We start from the raw sequence: 26,218 nt of genomic DNA on the forward strand, positions 1-26,218 counted from the left end.
ATTAGCTGCGACCTCATTTTCATACGAGAATAGACGCTGTGCGCATGCGCACAGCGTCTATTCTACTAGATTGGGGGGGTCTCCCAACTGCCACCCCCGCAGCGGGACAATGCCTGCCGCGGGTGGGACAGGACCCGAAAATCGGGACTGTCCCGCTGTAATCGTGACAGTTGGGAGGTATGTATGAGGCTTGGCGTGTGTTCATATGTGGCCATGTGATCCTTAATTTGGCCAGACTGCAATGGTGTTGGTGTTGAAGGAAGAAGGGGCACCATTGTTATTTCGCCTCCGGGCCACTGGTTTGAACTTACGCCACTGGTCGCGGGAACACGTCCGCACATACACTGTGCTGAGACAGCCGTGCGCCCGCTGCCTCCTGCTACAAACCCTGCACGTCCCACACCTATCCCCACCTAACCCCCGCAATAACGCACACCTTATTGTACCAGCACGGTCCCGGTCCCTGTGCCCCGGCTCCTGCGCTCAGGGCAGTCAGTGTACAACTGTCGCGGGAACACGTCCGCACATACACTGTGCTGAGACAGCCGTGCGCCCGCTGCCTCCTGCGTTGAGCCACCCGGCAGCACCGCTAGACGCCGTCACACAGCGCCCGCTGCCTCCGGCTACAAACCCTGCGCTGAGCCACCCCGCACACCGCTAGACGCCTTCACACTGCGCCCGCTGCCTCCTGCTGCCAACCCTGCGCAGAGCCACCCCGCACACCGCAAGACGCCTTCACACTGGGCCCGCTGCCTCCTGCTGCCAACCCTGCGCAGACCCACACCGCAAGACGCCTTCACACTGCGCCCGCTGCCTCCTGCTGCCAACCCTGCGCAGACCCACCCCGCAGCACCGCAAGACGCCTTCACACTGCGCCCGCTGCCAACCCTGCGCTGAGCCACCCCGCAGCACCGCAAGACGCCTTCACACTGCGCCCGCTGCCTCCTGCTGCCAACCCTGCGCTGAGCCACCCCGCAGCACCGCAAGACGCCTTCACACTGCGCCCGCTGACTCCTGCCAACCCTGCGCTGAGCCACCCAGCAAGCAGACTTTAACTTGCGCCCGCTGCCTCACACTCCCTCCTGCCAGCACAGCCTGCCTGTGGCCGCTAGCCTGCACACGCCGCCTGGCACACCACCCACCTTCACAACTACTGTGGCTGATGCCTGGCAACACCGGCTGCCTGCACCCACTGCCTGGCACCCCCGCCTGATGAAAACAGACTGTGGCCGATGCATGCCATCCCCGGACGCCTGAGCCAGCTGCCTGCCACCCCCTTCAGCCTCACAACTACTGTGGCCGAAGCCTGCCCCCATTGCCCGCCTTGGACACCAACAGACCAGTCATCTATACCACCAACGGATAAAAGGTACTTTTCACACACCATTGTCACACACACACACTTTCTTGCCACAACTAGACCACCCCATGCACTTTACACCTATCTACACTTACAGCACACCAATAACATCCATAACACTACATAACACCACCCCACAACACCACACCACCAACGCCCCCATTAACCCCCATAATTGCTTTGCAAAACCAAGACTTTCAGCACCAATGTGTAACCTGCCTAAAGGAGCCTTTCCTTGCGATGCACGGAGCACGCCTCTCTGTGTATGCGCCGTTACGCACTGACCAACACCACTTCCCCAAACACCCTCACCCCACTAACCCTCGCCCACTGCCATGTGTAGCCATCCCCATCCCAAAATCACCATAGTCCCGGACTGCAATGCCTACAATTTAGCAACAATCTATAACCTGCTGCCCGCAGGGATACTGCTCCTAAAGGAGCCTGTCCCTGCAATTGCCGGAGCCTGGCTTTATGCGCATGTGCCCTAACGCGCTGACCCACCTCCCTCCCCCAAACCCACTCCCCGCACTGCCCCTCGGACACTAACCTGTCTAGCCATACCCACCAATGGCATGTACACGGCCAAGAATAACAATAGCCCTGGGGTGCAAAGACAGCATGGCCAATATTCACACATCGCCAACATTCACATTCACCACAACACTCTACAGAGACACAAATAATCTAACCCTAGAACAACCCCCACCCCTGCACGCGATTCACGGCAACCCCAGGATTAAATGGCACATGCAAAACACTGGCACGGCTATGGTCGACAATGAAAAAGGTTGACATGAGTTTTTGAAGATTTATTTTTCTTTTTTTGAATGTTTTCATATTCATAAACTCCACACAGACATAGGCATTCATCCACACTCACCCCACTTATCTAAGAAATAAAGACGCGTACAACTGAATGGGCTTAAAGGGGACGGCTTATTTATTTTGAGCAGGGGCGGCCTATTTGAATCTAACTAAAATTTATGTCCCTGCTCTAACTAAGGTGGCGGGCAAAGAACGGCATGCAAAATAAATAACATTGCTGGAAAATAACAAAGTAATAAAAATAACAAACTCCGGATCTAAGGGCCAATTGCCCTTAATTGCCAAGGACCGGCCACCTGCCAGCGTCCAAGACAACGGCTCAATTATGAAGCGGACTTTTCAAAAGGGGCCAATTGCCCTTAAGGCCAGGGGGTTGACCTTCTGCTTCTGCCCCTGACCTCGCAAATAGCACTAAGGCAGAGCTCACCACTCTGCCCGAGTCATCAAAAAATTGGGCCACCTGCCCTAAACTACAAATGTCCGCCAGAATTTACGCTATCCGAAGTAGATGATCGTTAAGGTCCAGATGTGGGCCCACCTGGGTCGGTGATGCCCAGATCCCGACATCAACCAGCATCTAAGTGTAAATACAGCTCTAATTTAATTACCGTTCTTTCCGCCAACACAAAATAAGCCGACAACAACTAAACGAATAATGCAAACGACTTCTCAACAACTAATTCTGACTAATAAATGGGGCGGGCGGGAGGGCAACGTTTCCTGAAGCAAGAGGCAGAATCTTCTGGAACCAAGAACATCACCCCATCAATCTCCACCTCTGACCTCAACCAGCCTATCCTGAACCGTCATTCAAATCAGCCAACCCGTCAATCAAGACAAGCCGAACCCTCAAGCCCAGATCAAGTGTGTGAGCTAAGGATTCCTGCCAATAGCCAGGTGAGTTTATGCTGTTTTCAGCCAGACAAGCTGGCTTCTACAGTCTTTCTCATGTGTCGACATGGACACCGATGAACTGCCACACTTATGTCAACATTAACATGTGTTGAACTTTCTGTTCAATTATGTGCACGTCAACCTACACATCATCAACCAATTCTTTGTATAATATATAACACCTGTTCTGTTTTACTGTAGGTGTTTTAAGTCAGATCTTTTACTGCTACTATTACTGTTTATGTAAATGCATTCTGAATGACAGCAACATCCTACCATCCTTCTACAAGAATATATAACCAACTAGGTGATTCCCCCCCTCCCGCGATTCGCAACCCCCCCCTCACTTAATTCACACCCCCTCCCACTCTTTGCGGACCACCACCCTCTCCCGCGATTCGCCAACACCTGCGCCCCCTCTCCCTTGATTCATAGCACCCCCCGCGCCCCTCCCGCAATTCACGGCACCCCTAAGCCCCTCTTTAGTCCCCCGTATACTCACACACCCCTATCACTACCCAGCTTCCTGCTCTCCTGAACCGTAACTTCCACCACTGGGGACCCGCTGACGCTGTTTTGCCCACATGCCCCTATCATGCCTCATAGCCCAGCCTCCTGCTCTCATGCCCGAACTCCCACCCAGTAGGAGGAGACACTGACTAAGGGCCACCATCCTGTACTCCTGTACTGCCACTCACCCACTGGCAGAAGCTGCACAGTATCTCCCACCCTCCTCTTTAGTCCCCCTTATGCCCACACACCCCTATCACTACCCAGCCTCCTGTTTTCCTGTGTCGTGACCTCCGCCAGTGGGGAGCCGCTGACTCAGAAACACCCTACTATACTATTGCACACACACCTAAACAACATGCACACACAGCCCCCCCCCCCACCCACAAATGTCACTGTACCATCCACACTATCAATGTACATCTTACTCTGTAACCGCTTTTTAATTAAACAAAACAATACACACCCCCTTCCAAATCATATGCTCTCTATTTAACACATTTCACCTATAACTCAGGGTTGCCGACCCTCCCGGAATTTCCGGGAGTCTCCCGAAAATCGGGTACCCCCTCCCGGCCCCCGGAAGGGTGGGCAACCCTCCCGGATTCAGGGGGGACCCCCGCTGACCCCCGGATCGCGGCATTAAAATGCAGCAATCCTCGGGTCTCAGAGGAGGGGGCGGAGCTAAAACGGCACAATCGCGTCATTTTAGCCCCGCCCCCTCCATGGAGATCCCTGAATTCGCTGCTTTTACCAGTATGGGCGGGGCTTAGTGATGTCACTAGTAAGCCCCGCCCCCTGAGCAGCTGCTGAAACTCTCCTCTCCGGGCTTCTCCCGGAGAGGAGAATGTTAAAGTCGGCAACCCTGCTATAACTCAAGTTGCAATACAGGCATCTTTCATACAATTCTAACCATCTTTCTCATATACAAATGTTCACAAATTAAGGGGGCGCAGCCCCTTACGACGGTGTGAAGAGCGCCCGTAGGGCGCGATGAATCACCTAGTATATATATATATATATATATATATATATACACACACACATACATACATACTGTTATATCCTGTATGACTCAAATGGTTTTTACTGGGACACTCAAAAAGCATCAACAAGAGGAATGTATCCAGACTCATTGTTCCAGAGGATGAAACTTTGTACTCGTCTGTATTTCACTTTTACTTCCTAGTGACAGACCACAACATACTGTATGAGGAACCTTATTCATGTGCTGATGGTAACCCTTACTCACGCCTGATTCATTCACTGGGAACAATCAGCTACAGTGATGGTTACCTGGGATCTGTCTGCTAGAGCAGATGGACTGGGAATACTCACCTTTCACCAGGGTGTGCTTGTCGGTTGGTGAGGAACGTGCCAGGACCTTCAATTTGGGCCAGATTTTATCAATTCGCTCTTGTTCAACCTGTAGAGAACCCAAATAAAATCTAATGATCTCTAATAATGACTTACTAATACAATGTCTGGCACACACGTGTACGGTATATCCGATCACACGGTGTATTGCACACTCGTGTACAGTATATTCGGCCACACAGTGTCTGGTACACACGTGTACAGTATATCCGGTCACACGGTGTCTGGCACACGTGTACAGTATATCCGGTCACACAATGTCTGGCACACACGTGTACAGTATATCCGATCACACAGTGTCTGGCACACGTGTACAGTATATTCGGTCACACGGTGTCTGGCACACGTGTACAGTATATCCGGTCACACAATGTCTGGCACACACGTGTACAGTATATCCGATCGCACGGTGTCTGGCACACACGTGTACAGTATATCCGGTCGCACAATGTCTGGCACACACGTGTACAGTATATCCGGTCGCACAATGTCTGGCACACGTGTACAGTATATCCGGTCGCACAATGTCTGGCATACGTGTACAGTATATCCGGTCGCACAATGTCTGGCACACGTGTACAGTATATCCGGTCGCACAATGTCTGGCACACGTGTACAGTATATCCGATCACACAGTGTCTGGCACACACGTGTACAGTATATCCGGTCACACAGTGTCTGGCACACACGTGTACAGTATATCCGGTCACACAATGTCTGGCACACACGTGTACAGTATATCCGGTCACACGGTGTCTGGCACACACGTGTACAGTATATCCGGTCACACGGTGTCTGGCACACACGTGTACAGTATATCCGGTCACACAATGTCTGGCACACACGTGTACAGTATATCCGGTCACACGGTGTCTGGCACACACGTGTACAGTATATCCTTTCACACAATGTCTGGCACACACGTGTACAGTATATCCGATCACACGGTGTCTGGCACACACGTGTACAGTATATCCGGTCGCACAATGTCTGGCACACACGTGTACAGTATATTCGGTCACACAATGTCTGGCACACGTGTACAGTACATCCGGTCGCACAAGGTTTGGCACACGTGTACAGTATATCCAATCACACGGTGTCTGGCACACACGTGTACAGTATATCTGGTCACACAATGTCTGGCACACACGTGTACAGTATATCCGATCACACGGTGTCTGGCACACACGTGTACAGTATATTCGGTCACACAATGTCTGGCACACGTGTACAGTATATCCGGTCGCACAATGTCTGGCACACGTGTACAGTATATCCGATCACACGGTGTCTGGCACACACGTGTACAGTATATCCGGTCGCACAATGTCTGGCACACGTGTACAGCATATCCGGTCGCACAATGTCTGGCACACGTGTACAGTATATCCGATCACACGGTGTCTGGCACACACATGTACAGTATATCCGGTCGCCCAATGTCTGGCACACGTGTACAGTATATCCGGTCGCACAATGTCTGGCACACACGTGTACAGTATATCCGGTCGCACAATGTCTGGCACACGTGTACAGTATATCCGGTCGCACAATGTCTGGCACACGTGTACAGTATATCCGGTCGCACAATGTCTGGCACACGTGTACAGTATATCCGGTCGCACAATGTCTGGCACACGTGTACAGTATATATGGTTGCACAATGTCTGGCACACGTGTACAGTATATACGGTCACACAATGTCTGGCACACGTGTACAGTATATCTGGTCGCACAATGTCTGGCACACGTGTACAGTATATCCGGTCGCACAATGTCTGGCACACGTGTACAGTATATCCGGTCGCACAATGTCTGGCACACGTGTACAGTATATCCGGTCGCACAATGTCTGGCACACGTGTACAGTATATCCGGTCGCACAATGTCTGGCACACGTGTACAGTATATCCGGTCGCACAATGTCTGGCACACGTGTACAGTATATCCGGTCACACAATGTCTGGCACACGTGTACAGTATATATGGTCACACAATGCCTGGCACACGTGTACAGTATATCCGGTCACACAATGTCTGGCACACGTGTACAGTATATCCGGTAGCACAATGTCTGGCACACATGTGTACAGTATATCCGGTAGCACAATGTCTGGCACACGTGTACAGTATATCCGGTCGCACAATGTCTGGCACACGTGTACAGTATATCCGGTCGCACAATGTCTGGCACACGTGTACAGTATATCCGGTAGCACAATGTCTGGCACACGTGTACAGTATATCCGGTCGCACAATGTCTGGCACACGTGTACAGTATATCCGGTCGCACAATGTCTGGCACACGTGTACAGTATATCCGGTCGCACAGTGTCTGGCACACGTGTACAGTATATCCGGTCGCACAGTGTCTGGCACACGTGTACAGTATATCCGGTAGCACAATGTCTGGCACACGTGTACAGTATATCCGGTAGCACAATGTCTGGCACACGTGTACAGTATATCCGGTCACACAATGTCTGGCACACGTGTACAGTATATCCGGTCGCACAATGTCTGGCACACGTGTACAGTATATCCGGTCGCACAATGTCTGGCACACGTGTACAGTATATATGGTTGCACAATGTCTGGCACACGTGTACAGTATATCCGGTCACACAATGTCTGGCACACGTGTACAGTATATCCGGTCGCACAATGTCTGGCACACGTGTACAGTATATCCGGTCGCACAATGTCTGGCACACGTGTACAGTATATCTGGTAGCACAATGTCTGGCACACGTGTACAGTATATCCGGTCGCACAATGTCTGGCACACGTGTACAGTATATCCAGTCGCACAATGTCTGGCACACGTGTACAGTATATCCGGTCGCACAGTGTCTGGCACACGTGTACAGTATATCCGGTCGCACAGTGTCTGGCACACGTGTACAGTATATCCGGTAGCACAATGTCTGGCACACGTGTACAGTATATCCGGTCGCACAATGTCTGGCACACGTGTACAGTATATCCGGTCGCACAATGTCTGGCACACGTGTACAGTATATCCGGTCGCACAGTGTCTGGCACACGTGTACAGTATATCCGGTAGCACAATGTCTGGCACACGTGTACAGTATATCCGGTCGCACAATGTCTGGCACACGTGTACAGTATATCCGGTCGCACAATGTCTGGCACACGTGTACAGTATATCCGGTCGCACAGTGTCTGGCACACGTGTACAGTATATCTGGTAGCACAATGTCTGGCACACGTGTACAGTATATCCGGTCGCACAATGTCTGGCACACGTGTACAGTATATCCGGTCACACAATGTCTGGCACACGTGTACAGTATATCCGGTCACACAATGTCTGGCACACGTGTACAGTATATCCGGTCACACAATGTCTAGCACACGTGTACAGTATATCCGGTCGCACAATGTCTGGCACACGTGTACAGTATATCCGGTCGCACAATGTCTGGAACACGTGTACAGTATATCCGGTCGCACAGTGTCTGGCACACGTGTACAGTATATCCGGTCGCACAGTGTCTGGCACACGTGTACAGTATATCCGGTCGCACAATGTCTGGCACACGTGTACAGTATATCCGGTCACACAATGTCTGGAACACGTGTACAGTATATTTGGTCGCACAGTGTCTGGCACACGTGTACAGTATATCCGGTCGCACAGTGTCTGGCACACACATGTACAGTATATCCGGTCGCACAATGTCTGGCACACGTGTACAGTATATCCGGTCGCACAGTGTCTGGCACACGTGTACAGTATATCCGGTCGCACAGTGTCTGGCACACGTGAACAGTATATCCGGTCGCACAGTGTCTGGCACACGTGTACAGTATATCCGGTCGCACAGTGTCTGGCACACGTGTACAGTATATCCGGTCGCACAATGTCTGGAACACGTGTACAGTATATCCGGTCGCACAGTGTCTGGCACACGTGTACAGTATATCCGGTCGCACAGTGTCTGGCACACGTGTACAGTATATCCGGTCGCACAATGTCTGGCACACGTGTACAGTATATCCGGTCGCACAGTGTCTGGCACACGTGTACAGTATATCCGGTCGCACAATGTCTGGCACACGTGTACAGTATATCCGGTCGCACAGTGTCTGGCACACGTGTACAGTATATCCGGTCGCACAGTGTCTGGCACACGTGTACAGTATATCCGGTCGCACAGTGTCTGGCACACGTGTACAGTATATCCGGTCGCACAATGTCTGGCACACGTGTACAGTATATCCGGTCGCACAGTGTCTGGCACACGTGTACAGTATATCCGGTCGCACAATGTCTGGCACACGTGTACAGTATATCCGGTCACACAATGTCTGGAACACGTGTACAGTATATCCGGTCGCACAGTGTCTGGCACACGTGTACAGTATATCCGGTCGCACAGTGTCTGGCACACATGTACAGTATATCCGGTCGCACAGTGTCTGGCACACGTGTACAGTATATCCGGTCGCACAGTGTCTGGCACACGTGTACAGTATATCCGGTCGCACAATGTCTGGCACACGTGTACAGTATATCCGGTCGCACAGTGTCTGGCACACGTGTACAGTATATCTGGTCGCACAATGTCTGGCACACGTGTACAGTATATCTGGTCGCACAATGTCTGGCACACGTGTACAGTATATCTGGTCGCACAGTGTCTGGCACACGTGTACAGTATATCCGGTCGCACAGTGTCTGGCACACGTGTACAGTATATCTGGTCGCACAATGTCTGGCACACGTGTACAGTATATCTGGTCGCACAGTGTCTGGCACACGTGTACAGTATATCCGGTCGCACAGTGTCTGGCACACGTGTACAGTATATCCGGTCGCACAGTGTCTGGCACACGTGTACAGTATATCCGGTCGCACAGTGTCTGGCACACGTGTACAGTATATCCGGTCGCACAGTGTCTGGCACACGTGTACAGTATATCCGGTCGCACAGTGTCTGGCACACGTGTACAGTATATCCGGTCGCACAATGTCTGGCACACGTGTACAGTATATCCGGTCGCACAGTGTCTGGCACACGTGTACAGTATATCCGGTCGCACAATGTCTGGCACACGTGTACAGTATATCCGGTCGCACAGTGTCTGGCACACGTGTACAGTATATCCGGTCGCACAGTGTCTGGCACACGTGTACAGTATATATGGTGGCACAATGTCTGGCACACGTGTACAGTATATCCGGTCGCACAATGTCTGGCACACGTGTACAGTATATCCGGTCGCACAGTGTCTGGCACACGTGTACAGTATATCCGGTCGCACAATGTCTGGCACACGTGTACAGTATATCCGGTCGCACAGTGTCTGGCACACGTGTACAGTATATCTGGTCGCACAATGTCTGGCACACGTGTACAGTATATCCGGTCGCACAGTGTCTGGCACACGTGTACAGTATATCCGGTCGCACAATGTCTGGCACACGTGTACAGTATATCCGGTCGCACAGTGTCTGGCACACGTGTACAGTATATATGGTGGCACAATGTCTGGCACACGTGTACAGTATATCCGGTCGCACAATGTCTGGCACACGTGTACAGTATATCCGGTCGCACAGTGTCTGGCACACGTGTACAGTATATCCGGTCGCACAATGTCTGGCACACGTGCACAGTATATCCGGTCGCACAATGTCTGGCACACGTGTACAGTATATCCGGTCGCACAATGTCTGGCACACGTGCACAGTATATCCGGTCGCACAGTGTCTGGCACACGTGCACAGTATATCCGGTCGCACAATGTCTGGCACACGTGTACAGTATATCCGGTCGCACAGTGTCTGGCACACGTGTACAGTATATCCGGTCGCACTCACCTCCCCCTTCTCGTTGCGAATCCTTCTGTTGAATTCCTTTCCGTCGATGCAGAGGAAATCTTCTCCTGGGTGGATGATGCCACATTTTATGGCAATGGCACGTGCTGTGTTAATGTTGTCACCCGTCACCATTCGCACAGTGATGCCAGCACGCTGGCATTTTTTTATCGCCTCTGGTACCTACACATAACAGGAAAAGAGTCATCCTAATGCTGGCACTCTATGTTACCCATACTGCAATAGCACAGATCCTCCCTAGATGGCGACAGCGCAGAGGACATTAACCCTTACATCCCCGAGTTTCACATCCGATGTGTGTCAGCAATGTCACACTGACATAGATACTATAGTCCATCTGTCAGGAGACACAAACATACATTACCTCCGGCCTGACCGGATCCTCAATGCCCACAACAGCGATGCAGGTCAGTTCTGTCACAATATCGTTCTCATTCTCCCAGTCTGGTTCTGGGTTCTGGCTGAAGTCCCGGTACGCAATACAGATTGTACGGAGCCCTTCACAGGCCATGGGTTCTATCACCTTTTTTACCATCTCATCGCGATCTTTGGGCTTAAAAATCCGGGGTTCCCCTGCTCCATTCAGGATTCTAGAGCACCTACAAACATAAATTGTGATGGGAGTTATTCCCATATTACTGGTATTCTGTATCCGCGGCATGAGGACCATCGGCAGAGATTATACACCGGGCTTATACACTGCCTGACACACACTCTCCACACAGTCCCACTCAGACTGCCCGACACACACTCTCCACACAGTCCCACTCAGACTGCCCGACACACACTCTCCACCCATTCCCACTCAGACTGCCTGACACACACTCTCCACACAGTCCCACTCAGACTGCCTGACACACACTCTCCACATACTCCCACTCAGACTGCCTGACACACACTATCCACACATTCCCACTCAGACTGCCTGACAAACACCGACACCCCATACTCACACTCGGACTGCCCGACACACACTGACACCCACCACTCCCACTCAGACTGCCTGCCACACACTGACACCCCACCTGACACAAACAATCCACACACTGACACCCCACACTCCCACTCAGACTGCCTGACACACACACTGACACCCCACCTGACACACACAATCCACACTTCCACTCAGGCTGCCTTATACACATTAATACCCCACACTCCCACTCAGACTGCCTGACACACACTGTACACACATTTACACCCACCACTCACATTCAGACTGCCTGACACTCACAATACACACACTGACACCTCACACTCCCACCCAGGCTGCCTTACACACACTGACACCCACCATTCAGACTGCCTGACACACACGACACACGCTGACACCCACCACTCCCATTCAGACTGCCTGACAAAAAAAAAAAACACACAATCACACTCTAAATGCCCAACACACACTGACACCCCACACTCAGACTGCCGACACACATTATCCACACACTGACACCCCACACTCCCATTTAGACTATCAGACAAACACTATCCACACACTGACACACCACACTCCCACTCAGACTGCCGGACACACACTATCCCTACACTGACGCCCCACACTCCCATTGAGACTGCCTGACACACACTGACACCCCACACTCTCATTCAGACTGCCTGACACACTAACACCCACCACTCCCACTCAGACTGCCTGACAACCCACACACATTATCCACACATTGACACCCCACATTCCCACTCAGACTGCCTGACACACACTGACACCACACACTCACACTCAGAATGCCCAACATACACTGACACCCCATACTCCCACTCAGACTGCCTGACGCACACTATCCCACACTGACACTAACCACTCCCATTCAGACTGACCAACACACACTTCCACACACTCACACTGCCTGACACACACTATCCAGACACTGACACCCCACACTCCCATTTAGACTTCCTGACACAGACACAGACTGCACAACACACACTTCCACACACTCCCCACATCCAGACTGCCTAACACACACTCCTTACGCTCCCACTCGCCACACCCACACTCAGACTACCTGACACACACTTCCGAAGACTCATACAGCAAGACACACAGAGACACCTCACTCACACACTCAGACTTCCCAATACACACGGACACCTCACACCCAGACTGCCCGACACACACTTCCACCCCACAGTCCCACTCAGACTGCATGACACCCCACACTCCCACTCAGACTGCCTGACACACACTTTCCACACACTGACACCTCACATTCCCCACACCCAGGCTGAACGACACACACTAACACCCCACACTCACACTGCCTGAGTCCCACTCCCCACATTTCTTATACCGAGGCTCCCCACACTCACACTTCTTATACTGAGGCTCCCCACACTCACACTTCTTATACTGAGGCTTCCCACACTCACACTTCTTATACTGAGGCTCCCCACACTCACACTTCTTATACTGAGGCTCCCCACACTCACACTTCTTATACTGAGGCTCCCCACACTCACACTTCTTATACTGAGGCTTCCCACACTCACACTTCTTATACTGAGGCTTCCCACACTCACACTTCTTATACTGAGGCTCCCCACACTCACACTTCTTATAATGAGGCTCACCACACTCACACTTCTTATACTGAGGCTTCCCACACTCACACTTCTTATACTGAGGCTCCCCACACTCACACTTCTTATACTGAGGCTTCCCACACTCACACTACCTAGTTAGGTGTGTAAATGTTCTATTATCTCCGTATCAGACCACCCGGCTAGCAATGTGCGACACTTACTTCTTGAGGATGATCTCGGAAGCCCCTTTGCTGTACATACGGAAGCTGCCGTCCTGCAGTTTGACCACGGTGCTCATAGACTTCCTGACAGAATTGAAGGTGTAGACTTTGTAGAGCTTCTCCTCCGGGATGACATTACGCACGGTCTGGTAATCGCGCTTTAGATCCAACACAAATCCCAATAAGCCACATTCGGTTTTGTTTCCAACTTGCCTTGGGAGCCCACCGTCCTTCTCTGCAGGCTGGGAGAAAGGCTGAAGGTTGGTACAGAACGCAAGGTAGAAGCCCCATTTCTGACTGCCGTAATGCAGGGAACAGTGACTGGAGTGGGGGAGAGATTGGATTAAAGCGGAAGTAGTAAATGCTTGGGGCTGTCCCTGGCCAGACGTGCCTGCACCTACCCTACGCTGGTTCCTCTGCACCACTGCTACCTGTAAGGGGGTCCTAGACACACAGTGCACCATCTGGGTCCATACTAGTGTACCCATGGGGGGGTACTCACCAGGATCTTGGGGCTGTCCCTGGCCAGACGTGCCTGCACCTACCCTACGCTGGTTCCTCTGCACCATTGCTACCTGTAAGGGGGTCCTAGACACACAGTGCACCATCTGGGTCCATACTAGTGTACCTATAGGGGGGGTACTCACTAGGACCTTGGGGCTGTCCCTGGCCAGACGTGCCTGCACCTACCCTACGCTGGTTCCTCTGCACCACTGCTACCTGTAAGGGGGTCCTAGACACATAGTGCACCATCTGGGTCCATACTAGTGTACCTATGGGGGGGGTATTCACCAGGACCTTGGGGCTGTCCCTGGCCAGATGTGTCTGCACCTACCCTACGCTGGTTCCTCTGTACCACTACTACCTGTAAGGAGGTCCTAGACACACAGTGCACCATCTGGGTCCATACTAGTGTACCTATGGGGGCAGGGGGGGGGGGTGTGTTGTACTCACCAGGACCTTGGAGGTGTAGGCGCTGTTGATACCTATGGCATGTACTAGAACATCTAAGGTTTTGGCTGGCAGGGCATCAGGGTCTGGGATTTCCCTGTAGTGGGCCTCTCCAATATAGGCTTGAACCACGGTCATTCGGTTTGTAGTCAGTGTTCCGGTCTTGTCGGAGCAGATGGCTGTGGCGTTCCCCATCGTCTCACAAGCGTCCAAATGTCGTACTAGATTATTATCTTTCATCATTTTCTGTAAAACAATTCATTGAGACTATTGGCGCCGAAACGCGTCAAGTCAGCTGGTCCTCAGCAGCATAACTGCTGTACATAACTGGTAGCGAGAAGGGAGCAACTCTTACTGGCTCCATGTAAAAAGGAAATGATAACTGACCACTTAAGCTCTTCTAATGCACAATGAGTGAAGGATGAGTATTTCATCAGACAGATGAGGGAAGGATGTCACTTACTTTTACGGAGTATGCCAGAGAAATGGTTACAGCCAGAGGAAGCCCTTCTGGGACGGCCACAACCAGCACCGTCACGCCGATGATGAAGAACTTCACAAAGTACTGAATGTAGACCGGCGTGCACTCCGGCAACCACGGGATTTTATTGACAACAAATGTATCAATAGCAAAATACAGCACCAAGATAATGACAGTGATTGCCGACATGACCAAACCTGCGGGACAAGGGACACAATTGTCAGACGAAACAAAGTGACCGGGAATGGCTGGTATACAATGCTGAAGAGCACAGAGTAACGTCTATATTGTATCATGCACCATAATACAGACCTAGAGAACAGGTGCTACCGAACGCTGACAGAAAACCTGTAAGCTCTTTAGACGAGGTTCTTTTAATGGATATCCATTTCCTTTAAAAGCACCGGACGAGCTGATTGGTTGCCTGTGGCAGCACAACCTCACTGCAAAGCCCTCTATTAGCCTATAGGACACGCCGGTCCTTATCATATGGCCTTACACCCTACTCCTCTGGCAGGCACCCTTCACAGAGCCGGATTCACTGAAAATTGCTCACACCCCTATGGAGGTGCGAGCACTTTAAGCGAATTCGGCCCACCTTAAAGTGCTCCCGGTGTCATGATTGATTCGCACTCGGGAATCATCCGCACCCTTCGGTGTAATAGAATCGACCACTTAGGCTTCATTGCCTGCAGCTCAGGTCTCCTGTCTCCCCCTCCCTCTAGACTGTAAGCTCCTTGGAACAGGGTCCTCCTCCCTTTGTCAGCATTCCCTGTAGCACATTACACCACATACGGACCATGATATATCTGACCTACCAGCTTTCCCGATCTGCACGGCCAGCTTCGTCAGCTTTCCCTGTAGCACATTACACCACATGATATATCTGACCTACCAGCTTTCCCGATCTGCACGGCCAGCTTCGTCAGCTTTCCCTGTAGCACTGATTTTTCCTTTTTATGAGGGTTTGATTTCTTTTTCTCCTTTTCCTCCCCATCTCCACTTTTCAGGGGCTGCATCTCCATCGCCGCCGCTCCGTCCTGCTGTTTGGCTGTGAAAGCATAATGAGAGCAGTAATGTAATCACCTGTCCTGTGTAACCTGGTGCAAACTGACATTGTGCGGCGGCCCCCCCCCCCCCCCCCAGTATTCCTAAGCCTGTTACTATACAGTATATCCCATTGTAACCATACCTAACCATACCTCGTAGCCCAATGTGACCATCCCTAACCTGGCTAGCCATTCCTCAATATCCCAATGTAACCATCCCTAACGTGGCTAGCCTTTCCTCATATCCCAATGTAACCATCCCTAACCTGGCTAGCCTTTCCTCATATCCCAATGTAACCACACCTAACCTGGCTAGCCTTTTCTCATAGCCCAATGTAACCATCCCTAACCTGGCTAGCCATTCCTCAATATCCCAATGTAACCATCCCTAACGTGGCTAGCCTTTCCTCATATCCCAATGTAACCATCCCTAATCTGGCTAGCCTTTCCTCATATCCCAATGTAACCATCCCTAACCTGGCTAGCCTTTCCTCATATCCCAATGTAACCACACCTAACCTGGCTAGCCTTTTCTCATAGCCCAATGTAACCATCCCTAACCTGGCTAGCCTTTCCTCATATCCCAATGTAACCATCCCTAACCTGGCTAGCCTTTCCTCATATCCCAATGTAACCATACCTAACCATTCCTCGTAGCCCAATGTAACCATCCCTAACCTGGCTAGCCTTTCCTCGTAGCCCAATGTAACCATCCCTAACCTGGCTATCCTTTCCTCATAGCCCAATGTAACCTTCCCTAACCTGGCTAGCCTTTCCTCATAGCCCAATGTAACCATCCCTAACCTGGCTAGCCATTCCTCATATCCCAATGTAACCATCCCTAACCTGGCTAGCCTTTCCTCATAGCCCAATGTAACCATCCCTAACCTGGCTAGCCTTTCCTCGTAGCCCAATGTAACCATCCCTAACCTGGCTAACCTTTCCTCATATCCCAATGTAACTATCCCTAACCTGGCTAGCCTTTCCTCATATCCCAATGTAACCATCCCTAACCTGGCTAGCCTTTCCTCACACCCCAATGTAACCATCCCTAACCTTGCTAGCCTTTCCTCATATCCCAATGTAACCACACCTAACCTGGCTAGCCTTTCCTCATATCCCAATGTAACCACACCTAACCTGGCTAGCCTTTTCTCCTAGCCCAATGTAACCATCCCTAACCTGGCTAGCCTTTCCTCGTAGCCCAATGTAACCATCCCTAACCTGGCTAGCCTTTCCTCGTAGCCCAATGTAACCATCCCTAACCTGGCTAGCCTTTCCTCATATCCCAATGTAACCATCCCTAACCTGGCTAGCCTTTCCTCATATCCCAATGTAACCATACCTAACCATTCCTCGTAGCCCAATGTAAGCATCCCTAACCTGGCTAGCCTTTCCTCGTAGCCCAATGTAACCATCCCTAACCTGGCTAGCCTTTCCTCATAGCCCAATGTAACCTTCCCTAACCTGGCTAGCCTTTCCTCATAGCCCAATGTAACCATCCCTAACCTGGCTAGCCATTCCTCATATCCCAATGTAACCATCCCTAACCTGGCTAGCCTTTCCTCATAGCCCAATGTAACCATCCCTAACGTGGCTAGCCTTTCCTCGTAGCCCAATGTAACCATCCCTAACCTGGCTAGCCTTTCCTCATAGCCCAATGTAACCATCCCTAACCTGGCTAGCCTTTCCTCATATCCCAATGTAACCATCCCTAACCTGGCTAGCCTTTCCTCACACCCCAATGTAACCATCCCTAACCTGGCTAGCCTTTCCTCATATCCCAATGTAACCACACCTAACCTGGCTAGCCTTTCCTCATATCCCAATGTAACCATCCCTAACCTGGCTAGCCTTTCCTCATATCCCAATGGAACCACACCTAACCTGGCTAGCCTTTCCTCATATCCCAATGTAACCACATCTAACCTGGCTAGCCATTCCTCATATCCCAATGTAACCATTCCTAACCTGGCTAGCCTTTCCTCATATCCCAATGGAACCACACCTAACCTGGCTAGCCTTTCCTCATATCCCAGTGTAACCATCCCTAACCTGGCTAGCCTTTCCTCATATCCCAGTGTAACCATCCCTAACCTGGCTAGCCTTTCCTCATATCCCAATGTAACCATCCCTAACCTGGCTAGCCTTTCCTCATATCACAATGGAACCACACCTAACCTGGCTAGCCTTTCCTCATATCCCAATGTAACCACACCTAACCTGGCTAGCCTTTCCTCATAGCCCAATGTAACCATCCCTAACCTGCCAAGCCTTTCCTCATATCCCAGTGTAACCTTCCCTAACCCGGCTAGCCTTTCCTCATATTCCAATGTAACCTTCCCTAACCTGGCTAGCCTTTCCTCATATTCCAATGTAACCATCCCTAACCTGGCTAGCCTTTCCTCATATCCCAATGTACCCATCCCTAACCTGGCTAGCCTATCCTCATACCCCAATGTAACCATCCCTAACCTGGCTAGCCTTTCCTCATAGCCCAATGTAACCAACCCTAACCTGGCTAGCCTTTCCTCATAGCCCAATGTACCCATCCCTAACCTGGCTAGCCTATCCTCATACCCCAATGTAACCATCCCTAACCTGGCTAGCCTTTCCTCATATCCCAATGGAACCACACCTAACCTGGCTAGCCTTTCCTCATATCCCAATGTAACCATCCCTAACCTGGCTAGCCTTTCCTCATATCCCAATGTAACCATCCCTAACCTGGCTAGCCTTTCCTCATAGCCCAATGTAACCATCCCTAACCTGGCTAGCCTTTCCTCATATCCCAATGGAACCACACCTAACCTGGCTAGCCTTTCCTCATATCCCAATGTAACCACACCTAACCTGGCTAGCCTTTCCTCATAGCCCAATGTAACCATCCCTAACCTGCCAAGCCTTTCCTCATATCCCAGTGTAACCTTCCCTAACCCGGCTAGCCTTTCCTCATATTCCAATGTAACCACACCTAACCTGGCTAGCCTTTCCTCATATCCCAATGTAACCATCCCTAACCTGGCTAGCCTTTCCTCATATCCCAATGTACCCATCCCTAACCTGGCTAGCCTATCCTCATACCCCAATGTAACCATCCCTAACCTGGCTAGCCTTTCCTCATAGCCCAATGTAACCAACCCTAACCTGGCTAGCCTTTCCTCATAGCCCAATGTACCCATCCCTAACCTGGCTAGCCTATCCTCATACCCCAATGTAACCATCCCTAACCTGGCTAGCCTTTCCTCATATCCCAATGGAACCACACCTAACCTGGCTAGCCTTTCCTCATATCCCAATGTAACCATCCCTAACCTGGCTAGCCTTTCCTCATATCCCAATGTAACCATCCCTAACCTGGCTAGCCTTTCCTCATAGCCCAATGTAACCATCCCTAACCTGGCTAGCCTTTCCTCATATCCCAATGGAACCACACCTAACCTGGCTAGCCTTTCCTCATATCCCAATGTAACCATCCCTAACCTGGCTAGCCTTTCCTCATAGCCCAATGTAACATCCCTAACCTGGCTAGCCTTTCCTCATATCCCAATGTAACCATCCCTAACCTGGCTAGCCTTTCCTCGTAGCCCAATGTAACCATCCCTAACCTGGCTAGCCTTTCCTCATATCCCAATGTAACTACATCTAACCTGGCTAGCCTTTCCTCATAGCCCAATGTACCCATCCGTGACCTGGCTAGCCTTTCCTCATAGCCCAATGTAACCATCCCTAACCTGGCTAGCCTTTCCTCATATCCCAATGTACCCATCCCTAATCTGGCTAGCCTTTCCTCATATCCCAATGTAACCATCCCTAACCAGCCAAGCCTTTCCTCATATCCCAATGTAACCATCCCTAACCTGACTAGCCTTTCCTCATAGCCCAATGTAACCATCCCTAACCTGCCAAGCCTTTCCTCATATCCCAGTGTAACCTTCCCTAACCCGGCTAGCCTTTCCTCATATTCCAATGTAACCTTCCCTAACCTGGCTAGCCTTTCCTCATATTCCAATGTAACCATCCCTAACCTGGCTAGCCTTTCCTCATATCCCAATGTACCCATCCCTAACCTGGCTAGCCTATCCTCATACCCCAATGTAACCATCCCTAACCTGGCTAGCCTTTCCTCAGATCCCAATGTAACCTTCCCTAACCTGGCTTGCCTTTCCTCATATCCCAATGTAACCACACCTAACCTGGCTAGCCTTTCCTTATATCCCAATGTCACCACACCTAACCTGGCTAGCCTTTCCTCATATCCCAATGTAACCATCCCTAACCTGGCTAGCCTTTCCTCATATCCCAATGTAACCATCCCTAACCTGGCTAGCATTTCCTCATAGCCCAATGTAACCACACCTAACCTGGCTAGCCTTTCCTCATAGCCCAATGTAACCATCCCTAACCTGGCTAGCCTTTCCTCATAGCCCATAACTGTACACTGTATTGTAGATGAGAATGCACCAATGATGTAGATGAGAATGCACCAAAGTGGCATGATTACACCATCGTCCCTCTCTTCTATGCCACTTTGTATGCATGCTAATACCATAATGGCCTTTGCTGCTGCCCCATGACTTTGAGCACTGACATTTAGGGGGAAATTTACTAAAGGAAATTTGTAAAAAATAGATGTATTTGTATCCAGAAATACACTCATTTTTGACATTTACTATCCCGAAAATACGGCAATTCGTATTCGTATTGATGTGACATCAATACGAAAACGAATTGCCGTATTTTCGGGATAGTAAATGTCAAAAATAAGTGTTTTTCTGGATACAAATACATCTATTTTTTTACAAATTTCCTTTAGTAAATTCCCCCCTTAGTCTATTTTACATGATAGAGGAGTTGCCCAGTGTGAGATGTCTGCTATAACCCTCTCTCCCATGCCGGAACAGTGCCCTGTGGCTACTGGGTGTACACAATGCGGAGGGTGTGTTACCTTTATTCTGGATGATCTCCACATTCCCATCTTGCATTTTGCCTACATGATGAGAGTATGACAGAGAGAACATGAAACATCAGAACATACATGTGACAGCACACAATAAATTACATACAGCCAGTGTGTGTATTATGTTATACAGCGTTCATACAAAAGAGATAAAGATGCTCGAACTGGTGTGTACATATAGCAAGGCCAGGACTCCCATATACATACAAAGATGGTATATAGCATATAGGAGTCCAGGAGCGCTGACTACAGACACAGCCAGTATATACAATATCAAAGAGCGGGAGTTCTGACTACAATCACAGCCTGTATATACAGTATAGGAGGCCTGCATAGCTAACTTCACACACAGCCAGTATATACCATATAGCAGGGCAGGAGTGCTGACTACACATATGACAAGGATATACAGTATCAAAGAGCAGGAGTGCTGACTACAATCACAGCCGGTATATACAGTATGGGAGGCCTGGATAGCTAACTACACTCACAGCCAGTATATACCGTAAAGAAGGCCAGGAGTGCTGACTACATATATAACAAGTATATACAGTACCAAAGAGTAGGAGTGCTGACTAAAATCACAGCCGGTATATACAGTATAGGAGTCCTGGAGCGCTTACTACACAAACCATCATATATACCGTATAGAAGGGCAAGAGTGCTGACTACACACACAGCCAGTATATTTGGAATCTAAGAGCAGGAGTGCTGACTTCAATCACAGCCGGTGTATACAGTATAGGAGGCCTGGAGCACTGACTGCACAAACCGTCATATATACCATATAGAAGGGCAGGAGTGCTGACTACACACACAGCCAGTATATATAGTATCTAAGAGCAGGAGTGCTGACTTCAATCACAGCCGGTATATACAGTATTTGAGGCCTGGACAGCTAACTACACACACAACCAGTATATACAGTATAGAAGGGCAGGAATACGGTCATTAGGTCAACCCTATTAAGGTACACATGCATTGGGTCAACACCTAAAATAGGTTGACCTACACCAGTATATAAAGTATTGGAGGCCAGGAGTGCTGACCCCACACACACAGCCCACATATACAACACTAGTCTTAAGGCCCGTCCGACGGACTGGTGAAAATTTATGCATATGCAATTGTCAAAAGTTTGGTAAAGTGAAAATGTTTTTCAATTCATGGACCTTTATAGGCTTTTAATCCCTTTGGTGGTACAGTATGCCTGGAAATTTCTCGGGCTGAGCTGCGCTGCAGGTGCGGGCATGCCACTGTAAAGAGAGAGAGTGCCAGTGGTTCCTCCAGCAGTTAACCACAAGCACACCACCATCCCCCCTGTTGTTGATCCTCAAACCCCCCTGTTGCTTATCCTCCCCGACACCACCCTTGTTCCTCCTTTTCGCCGCTTGGGGAGGTTCTGCCGCCCTCGACCATTGAATGAATTCTGCTGCCCCTCCTGTGCTGGTATTTCTGGGGCAAGGCAAACCTGCCCTGGTAGGTTTTTCCTGCCCCAGGAAAACCCACCACTCAAGGGGTTAAGGGTTCACTTAAGGGAGTCTGTTTATTGTGTTGTATTCAGTGCTGTCAAGGATAGGGGGTACTTTTTACCCGGGCCTGGGTCTGATGAAGAATCCCGGGTTCCAAGCCACCCTCTCCAGTTGCAGAGACCATGCATTGGGAGTAGAGAACCGAGGCTGCCACAGCAGCACAGCCTCTCTCCCCCGCTCAGCACATGCTGCACAGTGCTGAGCAGGGGAGAGAGGCAACAGCAGCCTGTGCACTGGCAGGGGTGTGGCCACGGCCCTCCCATTGGCAACATCCCTTTTTTACCGGGGCTTTCAGCAGCCCTAGTTGTATTCAGAAAGTCATAAGCTTTCCAGCGACACATCACAATGCATGAAAACAACAGAAATAGCATGGACCCTTATGACAGCACCCTTAAGGGCTCATCCAATTAAAACCATGTTCGAACTTAGATTTCCCTTATAATGATAAGGTAGTGTGCAAAGTTTATACTGTACAGTACAGGTTGACCTACATCCGTATATAAAGTATTGGAGGCCAGGAGTGCTGACCACACACACACACACACACACACACACACACACACACACACACACACACACACACAGCCAGTATATACAGTATAGGAGGCCAGGAGCAATGACTAAAGACACAGCTGGTATATGCAGTATAAGAGGCCAGAAGAGCTGGCTACACACACAACCAGTATATACAGTATAGTAGGACAAGAGCGCTGACTACACACACAGCCAATATAAGCAATATAGGAGGGCAAGAGTGCTGACTACAAACACAGATGGTACAATATACTGTATACAGAATAGGAGTGCTGACCACACCCAGCCAGTGTATATAGTATAGGTGGCCAGGAATGCTGACTACACAGAGCCGGTAAATACAGTATGGGAGGTGAGGACTGATGACTACACACACAGCCAGTACATACAGTATAGGAGACCAGGAGCGCTGACTACAAACACACACAGCCAGTATAAACAGTATAGGAGGCCAGAGGAGCTGGCTACACACACAACCAGTATATAGAGTATAGGAGGACAAGAGCGCTGACTACAAACAGTCTGTATATACAGTTTAGGAGGCCATGAGTGGAGACCACACACACACAGCCAGTGTATATACAGTACAGAAGGTTAGGAGCGCTGACTACAGACATATTGTAGCCGGTATATACAGTATAGGAGGCCAGGAGTGCTGACTACACACTCAGCCTATATATAGGCTTCCAAATTACTGCCTTGATCCAGGCATCAGTAATCCTAGCTTCTGCCATGCCCTATCCCTGCCCAGGCCCTGTCACTGTCCTGGTCCATGCACACACTCATGCATACATGCAGCTGGAAAAATTCCATCCTACTAATATTGCAGAAGGACCACATTGCAGATTAATGATATGTAATACACAAGCAACCAGTAATGTGGCAAAGACAGCAAACTTCCACATGAGAGTAATGTGGAGGATCCAGACCAGATTTTGGAGCTGTAGCAGAAGCCAGGTGTGTAATCAGCAGCACCTGTGATCTCCTGATATAAGTGTTTCCAGGGCAGAGTGCAAATGCTCTTCATTGTGAATTAGCTGCCCAAGTGATAGGTCAATTGTAGGGACCACTGGAGCATTTGCAAGAGTCTGTTTATGCTGTGATTACCTGTATGTAGGGATGCCAATCCCGGGGCATTTTTTCAATCCCGGCATTGAAAAATGCTCAATCCCGGGATCCCGGGATTGATTTCCCTAATAATAAAAACACCCTGGCCGCCCACATATTTACCTACATTTGCGGAGTGGGCGGCCGGGAGCCGGGTGCAGCCAGGAGCCGGGTTGCTGAGTGGGCGAATGGGAGGGTTGCTAGGTTGGTAGGCCGTCTCCTACGGCGGGGTGGCCGGGAGCTGGAGAGGCTGGGTGGGTGGGCGGACGGCTGAGGCGGGATGTGTGTGTGCGGCTGTGCCCTGCGCAGCGTGACCTCTGACCTCGTCATGCTGCGCAGTGCTGCACTGCCGGCCGGGTAAAGGAGAAGCCAGGCAGTGTCTGAGTGCTCAGACGCTGCCCGGCATTAGACTGCGCATGCGCAGTCTAATCCCGAAATCCCGGGATTGGAAACTCCAATCCCGGGATTGAAATCCCGGCGTTTTGGGGGCCAAATCCTGGGACCCAGCCGATCCCGATCCTGGGATTGGCCACCCTACCTGTATGCTGCTGCCTGTAACTACGCTTGCCTATAGAATTCATCTGGTATGCTGTGACCTGCTTTCTCTTATATAATAGCCCAGAACTATCAGTCTGTGAGTTTGTGTATAACAGTAGGCGGAGTCACTCTATGACTCCGCCCAGCGACAGTCACATAAATAGTGACAGATCTGGCCAGACTAATCCACTGATTCCACTCACTCCCCCCAAACATTAGAGTCGCTAACTGGAGGAGCAGAGGACGGACGACCCCCTGCAGCAGCAAACTTGTAGTGTCCACTGTCCAGCAGGAGCTGGGTGCACTGTAGTGAAGAAACAGAAAATAAACTACAATTCCCAGCAGCCCTTGCTGCAGTGAGCTGTAGTTTACTTTCAGTTTCCTCACTACTGTGTGGTGCAGCCCAGGCCCAGCGGAGAAAAATGAAGACAGAGGGAATCGGGAACACAGGGGGTAAGTTGCCTCAACCCTCCCCCTGTCAGGCTTCCAAGTGTTTTACCATCCCAGCAGTGCAGACAGAGGTCCAAAAAGGGGGCGGAGCTACACGGCACTGTACTGTGTACAGCCATTAGCATGAGCAGGGGAGGAGATCTCCAGCACCGCGTGAGCCACCTTAAATGGTGAGTGTGACTCATGGCAGCTGCCCAATCTCAATTCTAACTGCCCCTCCATCACTAATAACTGCCCCTGGCATGTCCCTAATCTATCCCTATAACCCCACTAACTGCCCCCCACCACACTGATTGCACTTCCACACCACTAACTCTAACCTCCCATCACTAACAATTATAGCCACTTACCCTGCTAACTCCCCATTACCACTCTCTAACTGTCCCAGTTACCACACAAATTGCCACATCACACTGATAATTGGCCTATCAAACCTCATCACCCCTCTAAATGGACCTCAGCACTACTAACCCTGCACATCATCTACCCTCCTGCCCCACTGACTACACATCATCTACCCTCCTGCCCCACTCACTGCACATCATCTACCCTCCTGCCCCACTGACTGCACATCATCTATCCTCCTGCCCCACTGACTACACATCATCTGCCCTCCTGCCCCACTGACTACACATCATCTGCCCTCCTTCCCCACTGACTGCACATCATCTACCTGCCCCACTGACTACACATCATCTACCCTCCTGCCCCACTGACTACACGTCATCTACCCTCCTGCCCCACTGACTGCACATCATCTACCTGCCCCACTGACTACACATCATCTGCCTCCTGCCCCACTGACTACACATCATCTACCCTCCCGCCCCACTGACTGCACATCATCTACCCTCCTGCCCCACTGACTGCACATCATCTACCCTCCTGCCCCACTGACTACACATCATCCTCCCTTCACTGCAGCCTGCTCACAGCCAGCCTACAGGCTTCCCTCAGGAAAATAGAAAAAAGCCTGGCAACGGCACCCTCCACTCCCCTACCACAGTACGGACC

The 26,218-nt window shown here is 50.5% G+C and overlaps 1 protein-coding gene across 11 annotated transcripts in view; it reads right to left on the bottom strand.

The window, feature by feature from the left end:
* The window catches only part of ATP2B2 (ATPase plasma membrane Ca2+ transporting 2), a 276,982-nt gene that overhangs the window by 48,984 nt on the left and 201,780 nt on the right, over positions 1-26,218 (bottom strand). For all 11 annotated transcript variants that reach the window (XM_083155903.1, XM_083155895.1, XM_083155894.1 and 8 more), the window contains 8 exons: positions 21,033-21,074; positions 15,931-16,086; positions 15,018-15,232; positions 14,558-14,800; positions 13,604-13,845; positions 11,206-11,440; positions 10,824-11,003; positions 4,931-5,018 (listed from right to left, as the gene is read on the bottom strand). In XM_083155903.1, the coding sequence (XP_083012029.1) occupies positions 4,931-5,018; positions 10,824-11,003; positions 11,206-11,440; positions 13,604-13,845; positions 14,558-14,800; positions 15,018-15,232; positions 15,931-16,086; positions 21,033-21,074 (1,401 nt within the window). The remainder of the gene's footprint in view (positions 1-4,930; positions 5,019-10,823; positions 11,004-11,205; positions 11,441-13,603; positions 13,846-14,557; positions 14,801-15,017; positions 15,233-15,930; positions 16,087-21,032; positions 21,075-26,218) is intronic.

The sequence above is a fragment of the Crinia signifera genome, chromosome 8 (assembly GCF_055691185.1).
Source record: "Crinia signifera chromosome 8, ASM5569118v1, whole genome shotgun sequence".
NCBI lineage: Eukaryota > Metazoa > Chordata > Amphibia > Anura > Myobatrachidae > Crinia > Crinia signifera.